Consider the following 13,511-nt stretch of genomic DNA (forward strand, 5'->3'; position numbering starts at 1 on the left):
TGACAAATAGAAATAAAATAAAAACCCAGCGAGGACGAGCATGATGTTACTCCAGGCACGCACTCAGGTCCCCTTTTCTCGAAACCTAATGTGCTCCACCCTTAACAGGACTGATAAATGATACAAAGCAGATAGGTGCAATGGAAAAAAGCAAAGGGGCTCTTTGAACTCAGTTGGGCATGGTTAACACATACTTTCAACTTTTTAAAGACACCTGAAACGACGCATCCCACCTTTAACATCAATTCCTGATGAGGTTAATGGCAATTCAAGTTTTCACTAATGTCATATTCACACATTGCAAATGAATTTTGTTTTGCAAGATTTTGAAAACTACAGTAGACCCCCGGGATACAACAACCCCGCCTTACCATGTTCCCTTTACACTGTGGAATAAGGAGTTTTTAGTCATCTCTTTACAGCATTTCCCCTGCTATACAGCATCAACAAAAAACATTTTATCAGTCCCCAAAAAATTAAAATGTTTAATTATTTGTGCATATGACCAGTTTTGTCTCTAACATGCCTGTCTGCTGTTGGTCAACGGCGTCTAAGAGGCTGGATCATTATTGGTTTATGTCGCCGAGTCAGCAAACAATACTATATTTTTAGCTATGGGTCCCAAGACTTTCAGTGATGCTAAAGGGAGAAGCAAAAACTTTACCACCATGAGATGGAAGCTTGTGATGATCAAAAAATACAAACATAAGCACAGACATCATGAAGGAATATGGCCGTAATCAATCAGATTGGGACTTTTATCAACAATAAGGAGGGGGTGTTAGGGGACGGGACTCTTCTAAGGGTATGGCAATAAATTTCCAATTTGAATCTGCAGTCTTCGTCCCGCCCCCCTCCTGCATCCACCCACTACTCTACGAGACCAGCTCAAACCATGTCACGCATATTCCACATATGTAATACTTATATGCGAATTTGTTATTTCACTGTTTTTATCTGAGGTACCGGATGTTCTAAACCCATTAGTCAAGCATTACCATAGGTTTTCATCCCCACTGCGAAAGGGAAATTTTACTTTGCAATCCCCACACCGGAACGGATTCGTGTCGCTTCCCGGGGGTCTGCTTGTATTCTAAACACATGGCTTGAAATTGAAGACGTAATGCACCCCCCCCCCATTTAAAATTCTCCTGAAACTCAACCCTGGCAATTTGCCCACAAACTGCTAATATCTGAACTTGATGAAAACACCAAGAACCTCCATTAAACGACCACAAAACGTCAACAATATCCACACAAGTCGCATTGCATCTTACAGTCAAAAGTTCAGTTGGTCCTCACGGAGGACAGTTCAGTGTCTTCACATTATTGTCACGACATCAACACAAACATCTCGCCAGTAACAGGGAAGATGAAAGCCGATCGAGTGTTTCTGTCCGTGAGATGATGTACCGAACTGGACCACCACCGCGGCGAATCGAAGAGGGAAGAAGATCGGTCCACAAGACAGCACGAGTTGGGGAGAACCCACCCGGAAACAAAAGCAGTCGTAGCGATCGGGGCCCTTCGACTCTCAGGTCCACGCCACCTTCCTGGAGATGGCCCGCTCGAAGCTCTCCGGGTCGCTGTCTCCGGGCCTGAGCGTCCTCTCAAGACTGACCAGCAGGTGGCGATGGCACTGTCGGATGTTGACGGGGTAGCGGGCCCTCAGCAGCTCGTAGGCGGCCACTAGCCTCATGTCGCGTTTGAGCATCAGGTACTGAATGACGCAAGTTGGCGCCAGCGAGAATCCGTCGGCGCAGTGCACCAGGACTCGTTTTCGCTTTCCGGCCGAGGCGTGAATGCACTCGTTGATGTCCTCGAAGCAGCGCTGTTTGACGTCAGCCATGTCCACCTTAAGGCGCGACCAACTGTGGCGAGCGCCTCGCGAGCACGTGCAAGGAATGAGGCTGAGAGGCGAGGCTGGCTGCCCGCTCATGTCGATGATGCTGTCAATATTGTTGCGGCAAAGCGCTCGCCCGTTATAGGCCGCGTTCAGGTTGCCCACGTAAATGTAGTCCGTCACTTTGGAGATGACTGGTTCGAAATGCTGCGGAGGGGTTCCCCCGTGGCCCCCGTCTCCGCCCGTCTCAGCGGGGCCCGTAGCAGCCCGCCGGCCGTAGCCGCGCCGCTTTTTGGAGCCAGAGCGAGAAGGCGGGTTCGAGTCAGATTCGGAACTGATGTTCCACGGCGGGGAAAAGAGGGGGAAGCGGCCCCCGGTCTTGGGCGGGGCGCAGAAGAGGGACGCCCGCTCCAGGGAGCCCGTACTGCTGGCGGCACCGGCGCTCTGGGCCTGTTCCATCTGCAAAACCACATCCAGACGTTAATGTATCTTAGTCACATGTCAAAATATTGCCCCCAAAAAGAGACAAAATTGAATTCAAAACAAAAAAGAAAAAGGGAGCAAAAGAAAATATATCAATTCAAAGATATGCATCTTAAAAACTATGTATTCTGGTCACAGGTGGAGAAACTACTAAAAAGGCCAGTAAAAGACATCCAGCAACCAAATTTTGGTTTGCTATTGCAAAGTGGCTAACAAGAGTGGCTAGGCACGCAGTCAGTGGAAAAATGTGGACGATGCGGCAAGCTTTATTTACATGAAGCCAAATACAAGAACAAATAGTGGCTAGCCTTAGCCTGAGGCCAGGCGGCTAACATTAGAAACAAAGGAAGGAAACAGTGGGAACATAAAGACAACGACGCCTGAATAATGGAACTCAGCAAAATTCGCCAGCAAGAGAAGCTGTGGAAGGCGAGTGACACTGAAGGTTGAAAGCAAGACCAGCAGCCTGTAGCTAAGCGACTAGAGAAGGAAACAATGAGCAGCTTTGGAGGGTGGGTGACACTTAAAGACAAAGTAGGAGCAGATAATAAGAAGAGCAATTAACAGTAAGCAACAGCAGGTGTCCAGAGGCGTGTTCAGGAGAGTGAGCGATTGCTATCGCTAGCTATCGCTAGCTTCTGAACGGCCAATGATTATTGAGCGCTCGCGTGCCCGAGTAATCACGGGAGAAAGACCGCTTACTTTGATTTCCAACATGGCGTCGACAGTGCAGAAGATGGAGGATCTCACCCTGACGAGTGCTGTTGGCGATGTAATATATCGTCTTACATTGCCTGGTAATGTTTGTGAACAATGCAAGACAGGTATGACCCTTCCACTGCGTTTAGGATAACCTTAACTGTGTCAATATGCGAACTGTCGCTCATATAAGCCAACTCGCTCAAAGCAAGCTGTAGAACGAAATCCATTGTACTGTCGTCGGCCATTTTGGATCAGTAAGGCAATCACAGTGAGCGATTACAATACGTTCAGCAGTGCGCGGCAAGCGATTAACAAGCGACTACATGTCTGATTACTCTCCTGAACACGCCTCAGGTGGCTAGCGTGGGTAGCTAGGGAAGGACCGGATGCTGAATTGCAGAAATCAGCAACGTTCACTTACACGACCAGCTGGGAAGGCAAGTGACACTAAAGGTATTAGCAGGAACAGCTAACCATAGCAATGGTAACTAATGGGGAACCATAGCCTGCAGCCAAGTGGTTCGAGAAGGTAAAAAAAGCAGAAAAAAAGAGGAAGACGCATGAATAAGGGGATTCTGCGACCATCACATTTAGCCATGCGACGCTAAAAGCAGCACTGGGTCAAGCTACGTAAGCAAAATGATCATTCGGGGTTCCATAGTTTAAGGTGGCTGCCAAACGCATCAGCCTCTAAAAGTTGTGTAATATTAAGTACCTAAAATCTTGTTTATGAGATAGCACGTGTGTTTTTCCTTATTATTTGAATCAAAAGTGCTCTATTTAAATGAATATAATTACACCTCCAGGGGTCACAATACAGTATAAAACTCACCTGTGCTTTAATGAGATAGCTGTTGTGTTTTTGACGCGTCTCAAAAACACTCACCTGAGCTTTGAGGTTGTCCTTCCACTCCTGCGTGTGAAGAGCTTTGAAGCGCCCGCTGCTGTCGGACGACACCGACATGCATAGGGGCCGATGGAGGGCCCGGGGAGGCAACTGGGGGGTGAGGGCCACCGGGGTGGCGTCAGACACTTCTCTTCTACTCATCATTAGATTGGGACAGGAACCTGAGCCACACGGCAGATAAGAAATAAATGCTCAGTAATATCTGTGAGAACGGAAGCTTGAATGAAAGACTGTTTTAATTCCCAGTGTTCCTTTTTTCCATTAGTTTTTCGGATTTTTTCTAACATTTTGGTTTTACTTTAGGACCACCGGGACATTCGAACCAATCGGTGAACTGCCTTGGGCACTGATTGTAATACCATAATACATCACTACTTGATGCTTCGCAGCATCGGTGCATCGCGCTTTGAAAGATGTCACGCAATCCATTATCCCTGATAGCATATTGCTGTGACCAGGTACCGGACGAGCTCATTTTTTGCCATTCTTTCCACCCTAAAGAGAACTGCACTCCTGCAGTCTAAATCCATTAGCCTCAATTCACCCAAAATGAACTGTACTTGTGCTGCAGCGATCCATAATCACCAATCTCACTTTGCTGTGAGCAGGGACCGACCAATGGTACTTTTGTCGGGAGGCATGCTGTTCTGGCCCGCCTAGAATGAAATGCACGATTTTGGCCTCAATCCATTATCCCAGGACAACTACTGCTGCGAGCATGGGCCAGCAGATTGGACTTTTTTCCCCGGTTGGGGCCACACAAGCATGCAATTGTGGCCCACATAAAATGAACTGCAACGTTTTAGCTGTGATCCACTGTCCTCGGACGACTATTGCTGAGACCAGGAGCTGAAAGAGCAAATTTGTGTCATGCATTTTGCATTTTATTTTTGCCAATGTGAATTGCTCCTATGCGGCAGCAATCTACTTTACCTGGACGACTATTGCTGAGAGCAAGTGCCAGCAGATAGATGTATATATTATAGCTTTAAATTCTGGCCGCTGAAGCATGACATTGTGGTCCAATAAAATTGAAGTGATGTTTTGGCCATGATCAATTGTCCCTGGTCGACTATTGCTGAGAGCCAAAAGAGCAAATGTGTATCACGCGTGGCAGCTATATTCACAGTTTTCCCCCTGCCTTAAATGAATTGCACCTGAGTAGTTGTGATCCATTATCCCGTTCACAAGCACGGCTCAGCCTAGCAATTGTAGAAAATGGTCTTTGTCGAGTTTCACATACTGAGGGGTTCTGGTTTCAATTAACCACAATAAATGAAGAATTACAGAATTTACATTGGAATATTTGTTACAAAATACACAGTTCATAAAAACTACAAGTGTTTAGATCTGAGTGAGAGGAAAAATATTGAATACATTTGTCCACAATCGTCTCATAATTGCAATCGAACTCCCTGAATTGTAATTAGAATCATATCGAGAAGATTCCCACCCCAGATAATTGATCTGATCAGTGGCATTTGCCAAACTTGAAGGATTGTTCGAATGCATGTATTCTAAATTGTTTATAAATATATATATTGTTGCACGAAGCACAATACGTACCTGCACATTCCAGTAGGTTGCTTGCTCGCACGCCGAGTGTGTTGTGGTTGCTAAAAATCTTGTGAAGAGAGCTCACGAGTCATGCTGGAGAGAAAAATAAGGGGTGGTGTTCCTCATTTTACTCCACTAAAGTCATGTCTGCGTTAGTCTCACCGCCACGACCTCCGTCGTGCTTCCTACTCGTACCGGCGACGATGTGGTAGTCCGAGGGGGCATCCATGTCGGAGCTCCTGCACAAAAGCAGGCGAACAAGTGTCGCGTCATCTTGCTGTCTGAGCCGGGCGACGCGTCGCCTCCATCGGACGGAGGCGACACCCTTGAACCGCTACGGGGAGAGCCCGCAACGCATGTCGGCGGAGATGCGACAACTGTAGCTAACGTTAGCTACTAACTGTTAGCAAAGCAGGCTAGCTTACGTAGCCCGCCAGCTTAGTAGCGTTCTAATTTCGGGGATTAGTCGTCATTTTTCTGCCACCCAGCAAAGCAAAATTACTTGTTTTAATTTGAATAGTCAACCATTTCAAATTACTCTCATTTTAACTTAAATAACTGACTATTGGGCTGGAATACGCGCTAGCCGGCTAGCTAGCTGACCAACCGAGTAGCGTAAGCTAACCCGGAAGTGATTAAAAGCAAAAACAAAACTTCCCGGTGGTGCCTCCGGAAGGTCGGAGGGGAATATATAAGGCCCCGAAACCTTAACTCAACACGCAAAATACTGTAATTAGGATATTCAAGTGAAGCAAAAAGGCAAAAGACATAAAAGTAACACACAGAAAAAAAAAATAATAAAACATAGAAAATGTCAATATTGTCAATTTATGTAATAACTATTTATCGTGCACCTGGGCCATACACAACTTTCTTAGACGAATTTGCTGAACTTTTGTCTGAACTAGTAACCTATGCAGACAAAATTATAATTATGGGAGACTTTAACATTCATATGAACTCCCCACTCAATTCACTTACTATTGCGTTTAGGTCTCTAATTGATGCATTTGGCTTTAATCAACTGGTTGATTTGCCAACCCATAAAAATGGGAACACGCTAGACTTGATTCTGACTCGAGGAGTTTTAACCTCAAACATTATGGTGTTACCGTGTACTACCGTTATCTCGGATCATTATTTAGTTACATTTGAGGTGCTAGCTAAGTGTAGTGTTAAAAAAGCTGAAGTATTTAGCGGACGCAATATAAGCACTGGCACAGTTTCTGAGCTCTTTGAACTCCTTCCTGGAGCAGTTGCGTCCTTTCTTACATACAATGGCTCGATTGACTCACTCATGAATGAGTTCAATACCACCCTGACTAGTGTGCTGGATTCAATAGCGCCCATAAAACTAAAATCACGTCCGAAAAGACGCACGCCTTGGTTTACTGATGAAACTAGAACCCTTAAACAAGAATGCAGGAAATTGAAGAAAATGGCGCGCTACCAAGCTTGAGGCTTTCCATCAAACCTGGTGTGACAGCTTGTTAAAGTATAAAGCGGCCCTTGCCTCTGCAAAATCGGCCTACCTTTCGAAGGTGATTGCGTCTCAAAAGAACAACCCCAAAGCCCTTTTTGACACTGTAGCATCGCTTACAAGGCAACAGACTATCGCAGATAGTTCGACACACTCTGCTCAGGACTTAATGGTTTTCTTTACTAAGAAGATTCAATGCATACAGGAAGAAATTGCTAAAGAAATTATTAATACCACACATATTAAAGGACTGAAATTTACAGATGCACGACAGGGTGGCTGCCTTGGGAAAATGGCCGGTTTTAGTGAACTGTCACTTGATGATCTCAAACAGGTGGCAAATGCGGCCAAACCGACAACTTGCCAGTTCGACCCGCTCCCAGGTTCACTTATTAAAAGTCTTTTTGGCGTCCTTGGACCTTCAGTTCTAAATATTATAAACATCTCACTCTCCTCAGGTGTAGTTCCAGCAGCTTTTAAGTCCGCCGTTATTAAACCCACACTGAAACGACCCAACCTTGATCCAGAAATATTAAGTAATTACAGACCTGTGTCAAACCTACCTTTCCTCTCTAAAGTACTCAAAAAAGTAGTGGCACAGCAGCTGAATGCTTTCATATCCGAGAATAACCTTTTTGAATCCATGCAATCAGGATTCAGGGCTAACCACTCTACTGAGACAGTTCTGATCAAGGTAACAAATGATCTCCTAATGTCAATGGATTCTGGCGCTTCATCACTTTTGCTGCTGCTGGATCTTAGTGCTGCTTTTGACACAGTGCACCACAATATCCTACTAGAACGGTTGGAATAATGGATTGGTCTCTCAGGAACCGTCCTCTCGTGGTTCAGATCCTACCTCTCAGATAGGACGCACTGTGTTAAATATGGTGAAATGACATCTGAGCCCTTTAATGTAACCTGCGGTGTTCCGCAGGGTTCAGTGCTTGGCCCCCTTCTTTTCAACATTTACATGCTTCCATTAGGTGACATTATTCGCAAGTACAATATCAGCTTCCACTGCTACGCAGACGACACTCAACTCTATCTTCCGCTGGAGGAATCTTCCACACTAAACTGTGGAAATTTGGAGGCCTGCCTCACTGAGATAAAAGAGTGGGTGTCACTCAATTTCTTGCGTCTTAACTCTGAAAAGACCGAAATGTTAGTCATTGGTCCATCTAAATGCCGTGACTTATTCTCAAAAACTGCTGTGAACATTGACAAATGTCACATCACACAGAGTGACTCAGTTAAAAATTTAGGTGTCATATTTGACCCTGATCTAACCTTTGAGATGCATGTAAAGCAAATTACTAGAACTGCCTTCTTCCATCTTCGCAACATTGCTAAAATCCGTTCAATACTGTCTCAGTCTGATGCGGAAACAATAATTCATGCATTTGTTACCTCCCGTCTCGATTACTGTAATGCACTACTCTCCGGTCTCCCGAAGTCCAGAATCAAGTCTCTTCAGCTAGTACAAAACGCCGCAGCGAGGCTTTTAACTAGGACAAAAAAGTACGATCACATAACACCGATTTTGGCTAACTTGCACTGGCTCCCAGTTAGCCAAAGATGTGACTTCAAGGTTCTCTTAGTATTGTACAAAATCATACATGGACTTGCTCCCTCTTATCTTTCAGATCTGATCTGCCCCTATGTCCCGGTCCGAAGCCTACGATCTGAGAGTGCCGGTCTTCTGGTGATCCCGAGAGCAAAGAAGTGTTCTGCTGGTTCGAGAGCGTTCTCCATCCGGGCACCGGTGCTGTGGAATGCTCTTCCCCCTGAGATTCGATCTGCAACCTCAGTGGAAATGTTTAAATCTAAACTTAAAACTCACTTCTACTCCATTGCATATGAATAATAACCTACTCTTCTTGTCGGCTGAAAAATAGTCTGTGTAATCTGTGAAGCCCTTAGAGACTTATTGTGATTAAGGGCTATACAAATAAAAATGACTTAACTTGACTTGACAAAATCAATAAAATCGAAACAAACAAGAAAAGGCCATGAAAAAATAATTACAAAATATAACCCTCACATTTAAATTATACAATATTTTTTCATAAAATAGAATTAGATTAACTGCTATACAATATTACTTCAAAGGAATTTGTAAATTACGCGCTGCCATTCCCGGGTGAACCTATTCCTTAAAATAATATTGGTATCAGCACCAACACCAGTCCCTGCTATCAGTACTCGCTCATCAGTCGTATTTGTGATCATGTACCAATAATAATATAATATAATATAATAATTCATGATAGATTTGTAAAGGCAGTTGTTGAATAATATCACAGGTCTATTGACAGTTAAAATAAAAATACACAATATACTGTACCCTCGATAAAATTTTTGTGTATTTTTGGTAAAAGTGTCCTAATATACTACATTGTTTTCATTATTAACTATGATTTTACACAGACAAAACTTAACACCGCTCCACTTTCAAAATAAAAAGACAAAAACGAGGCAAAACAGACAGCCTTAGAGTAAATGGCACTCAAAAAAAATTCTAAAAACAAAGAGAAAAACAAAAATTCACTACAAACTCAATAGCAAAACAAAACACTTAAACGGGCAATGTGTATTATTTAGCTCCGATTAGTGGTAAAAAAAAATAATTCATTAATTAAAAAGAAAACTGTATGGATTTAAATAATAAGCAAATAAAAGCAACACATGAACACATGAGATGTGCATTAAAGTAGAGGCAGCAATTAACTCGCTGAAGAATGGAAAGACAGCAGGAATCGACAACATCTTGTCAGAACTCATACGAAATGTTGGTGAGCAAACTCTAGACATATCTATAGAATTGCAGAAAGATCTGCCAAACCGGACAGTGGCCATCTGCATGGACAAAATTACGAGTAATTATAGAATAGAATAGAACAGAATAGGATATACAGTATACCTTTATTGTCATTGTTACAAAATGGGTTGAACATATTGTGACAATGAAATTGGACGTGGCACTCCAGTTTCACATTTAACAGTGAGGATAAAGAAAACAAAGAAGATAAAGGAACTAAGAAGATAAGGTTATAATCAACACAATACAAAGGAACATGGAAGATAAAGGTTATAATTTACACAAGAAATGTAGGCATGTAGGATGTTACATACAGTTTTGGGATTGTATTAGTGCAATATGCGGTAGTGCAAAAGTAGGCAACATTGTGCAAAGTGAGCATTAGCATGAATACAATTTTACATCTGTATGAGGTAGTGTGTTTGCAAGAGTTTAGGAAACCTTCAACTATGCTCCAACTACAGAACCATCAGTCTCATCAGCCATGCGAGTAAAGTTATGCTAAAGGTCCTACTCAACAGACTGAAACACCAGGCTGAAAAAATCCTAGCTGAAGAACAGGCAGGTTTCAGAGAGGGAAGGAGCACCACAGAACAGCCTATGTGAGACCTTTCAAAAACACTAGAGAAAACTCAATTACGTTTTTCTTGATTTCAAGAAGACCTTTCACAGAGTATGGCATGCCGTTTTATTGGCCAGCATTCGGAAGTACAACATGGGCCAGAAACCAGTTCAGACCATTAAACAATTATATACCAATGTCAACAGTACAGTACTGATCAATGGTACCATTGGAGCTTGGTTCCTAACCCCAGTAAGTATGAGACAAGGCCGCATTCTCTCTCCAACATAATTCAACATCATCCTGGAGAGGACCAAGTCCGAAGCTCTGGAGCAACATGAAGGTACAGTCAGTATTGGGGGACACATCACTAGCCTCAGTTTTGCTGATGACATTGGTGGACTGGCAGCAGAAGAACAGGAACTCAGAGATCTGGTGAATCGCCTGGACAAAGCATCAACCCAGTATGGGATGGAAATCAGCACAGGAAAAACAAAGTAATGACCAACAATCACAAAAGTGTCACCACAAACATCACCATCAACCACAGATAACTAGAACATATCACCAAATTAAATTTTATTGGCACTGTCAAATCAGGAGAAGGGTCAGAACCAGAAATCATGGCCAGGGTAGCACAAACCACAGCTGTATTTGCCAGACCTAAACCCATTTGGAGGGACAAGAACATAACAGTGAAATCAAAGATCAGACTCATGCAAGAACCGGTTACTTCCATCATCCTCTACGCTTGCGAGACATGGACTCTCACAATACAACTCGAAAAGAAAATCCAGGCCTTGGAGATGTCATGCTACAGGAAACTTCCAGGCATCAAGTACTTGGCACATGTGACAAACAAAACGGAGTGCAACACCACCGGAGGGCACATTGGACAATACGAAGAACGGTTGTCAACTGTGTCCAGAGGGAATCTTCAGCAGTATGGTCACCTTACAAAATCATAAGAACTGACCAAGATCATTCTCCAGGGCACAGTACAAAGGGACAGGAAGACCGAAAAGAACTGAGCAGACAACATTAAGAAATTGACTGGTGTCAACTTTGCTACGATCAAAAACAGGCCAGGAACCGTCAACAGTGGAGAAAGCTGTCCAGAGTTGCGTCCCCATTGGTGCCCCAACCACCCATGCGGTTCAGGGATCCGTCAACTGTGATTCACTTTACATAACATGAAGCTCAACCAGAAGGAACTGACATATTTGTCGGCCATCTTTCTGTTATCGGTTCTCCCCAAAAACCTTGTGAAAGGCAAAACGAATGAGAAGAAAAATGTTGTACTTTGTATTCCCCCTTGTGATTTTTTAGCACTTGTTTTCAGTTGCAATACACCAGGGTTGTCAAACTCTTTTGAGCTCAGGAACCACACGGTAGAAAAGAATACTCGCAGGGGCCGGACTAGAAGATTAAAGGGAAAGAAAGACAGAAAAAGAGAGTGAGGGAGACACGGAAAGAAAGAATGTGAAAGAAAGAGCGAGCAACAGAAATAGGGAGAAATAGGGAGAAAGAGAAAGAAAGAGCGAGGGAGAGAACAAAAGGAAGAAAGAGAAATATTGTGAGAAAGAGCAAGAAAATGAGAAATCAAAGAGAAATAGTGAGAAGGAAAGTGTGAGAGGAGACAGAAAACCAAAGAAAGACATACAAATAGAGGAAGAGAAAGACAAAGAAAAAAAGAGACAAAGAGTGAAAGAAAGAGAAGTGTGAGACAGAACAAAAGATAGAAAAAAGACAAAACAACAATGAGAGACAGAGACAGCGAGAGAGAAAAAAAAGAGGGAAGGAAAAACATAGATAAGAAATAAAGAAAGCGAAGAAAGAAGAGAAAATATAGAGAATGAAATGAAGAAAAAAGAAGGGAGGGAAAGAAACAGGGAAATAGAAAAAGAGAGGAAAAGGGAGAACAAGGGAAAAGAGAGAAAGGGAAAAGGAAAGAGATACTAAATAGAGAGCAAGAGGGAGAGAAAGGAAACAGAAAGAAAGATAGCAAGAAAGAGAAATAAAGACAAAGATGACAAAAAGAGAAAGAACATGAAGAAAAAGACAGAAAAAAAACAAGACAAAGAAATACAGCTGTAGAATTTTGTGAGTGGCGCCTGGCTTTTGTGACATCAATTGGACTAATTGCAGCTCATTTTTCTCTTGCGCTCCTTAAGAATTGTCTTGTGTGCCGTGCAAAACCCTTGCCTCACAGCCTGCATGTTTGACACCCCGGCACTACACTACACAGTGACATTGAGTGAAATAATACACACTGTCCTTTTAAATATAAACAAACACAAGCAATCATTCTTTAGCAACTGAAAGGAAGTTGAAAATAAAGATTTGATCGAAAGAAAATATTCTAAAAATGATGGAAAAGGCAAAACTCACAGTTGCAGCTTGTCGTTGAATCCACTGGTTGCCCGAAGAGTCTTATGTAGTCTTTTTCTTACCTTTCTCTGCTCCTTCCTTGCTCATTGGACCGCCGGTAACCTGGTAACCTGATGTCGCCACTCATCCTCCTCGAGTGCCTTTGTCAAGCATCACAATTAACACACAGGCCTCTCGATTTCTCTTTTTTTTTTCATTTGCGTGAGGCTTTTTTGCTACAATTACTCAGAAGGAAATTGATAGTTATTATTCTTTGCATGTGACACATTGCATACATGATTTTCATGTTGGGTTGGAACATTCAAGTTTCATAATATACAATACATATCACCAGGCTTGACATTCAAACGTCCATTTTATTCGAAAAAGTCCCATTCCACCGGTACATTTCAAACACAAGGTAGGTTTTAAAAGGTACAATAGAGTAGACCCTGGGATGCAACTCAAATTTGTTCTGAGGTGGGGATCGCAAGGTGAAATGGCTGTATAGCGGGGGATAGGAACCTGAGGAATTGGCTAAAGCCTTCCGAAACCCAGGTACCCCAGACAAAAAACATTCAAATAGCAGTATGACATTATAAAAAAATACAAAATGAAAGGAAAAAAATGACGTTTTGTATACTCTTGGTGGGACGTGCTTGAGCTGGTAGAGTGGAGTGGCAGGTGTATGCAAAGAGGTGGGAGGAACTGGCGGATTCAAAATCAAAACTGATTTCAAAACTTAAACTTGCAAGGATTGTCATGAAAACCTCAAGACATGTTGCT

General features: G+C 43.0%; 1 protein-coding gene across 1 annotated transcript; it reads right to left on the bottom strand.

Annotated features, from left to right (window-relative positions):
* Positions 1-1,531: 1,531 nt before the first annotated feature.
* On the bottom strand, positions 1,532-6,138 carry LOC148363217 (uncharacterized). Its single transcript, XM_088340798.1, has 4 exons — positions 5,655-6,138; positions 5,502-5,585; positions 3,915-4,096; positions 1,532-2,302 (listed from the first exon to the last, which is right to left on the bottom strand). Exons 3-4 carry the CDS (start codon positions 4,077-4,079, stop codon positions 1,535-1,537), a joined length of 933 nt encoding a protein of 310 aa, XP_088196924.1. The 5' UTR covers positions 4,080-4,096; positions 5,502-5,585; positions 5,655-6,138; the 3' UTR covers positions 1,532-1,534.
* Positions 6,139-13,511: the final 7,373 nt, after the last annotated feature.

This window comes from Urocampus carinirostris, chromosome 7 (genome assembly GCF_059441175.1).
Source record: "Urocampus carinirostris isolate Australia breed hairy pipefish chromosome 7, RoL_Ucar_1.0, whole genome shotgun sequence".
NCBI classification, from domain to species: Eukaryota; Metazoa; Chordata; class Actinopteri; order Syngnathiformes; family Syngnathidae; genus Urocampus; species Urocampus carinirostris.

What these genes read in the sequence shown, in the direction of transcription:
- LOC148363217 (XM_088340798.1), bottom strand. Translation starts at nt 4,079, where the DNA reads ATGATGAGTAGAAGAGAAGTGTCTGACGCCACCCCGGTGGCCCTCACC. An exon ending in AGGACAACCTCAAAGCTCAG is followed by an intron (nt 2,303 to 3,914) that starts GTGAGTGTTTTT and finishes GTGGTTTTGCAG; the next exon opens with ATGGAACAGGCCCAGAGCGC.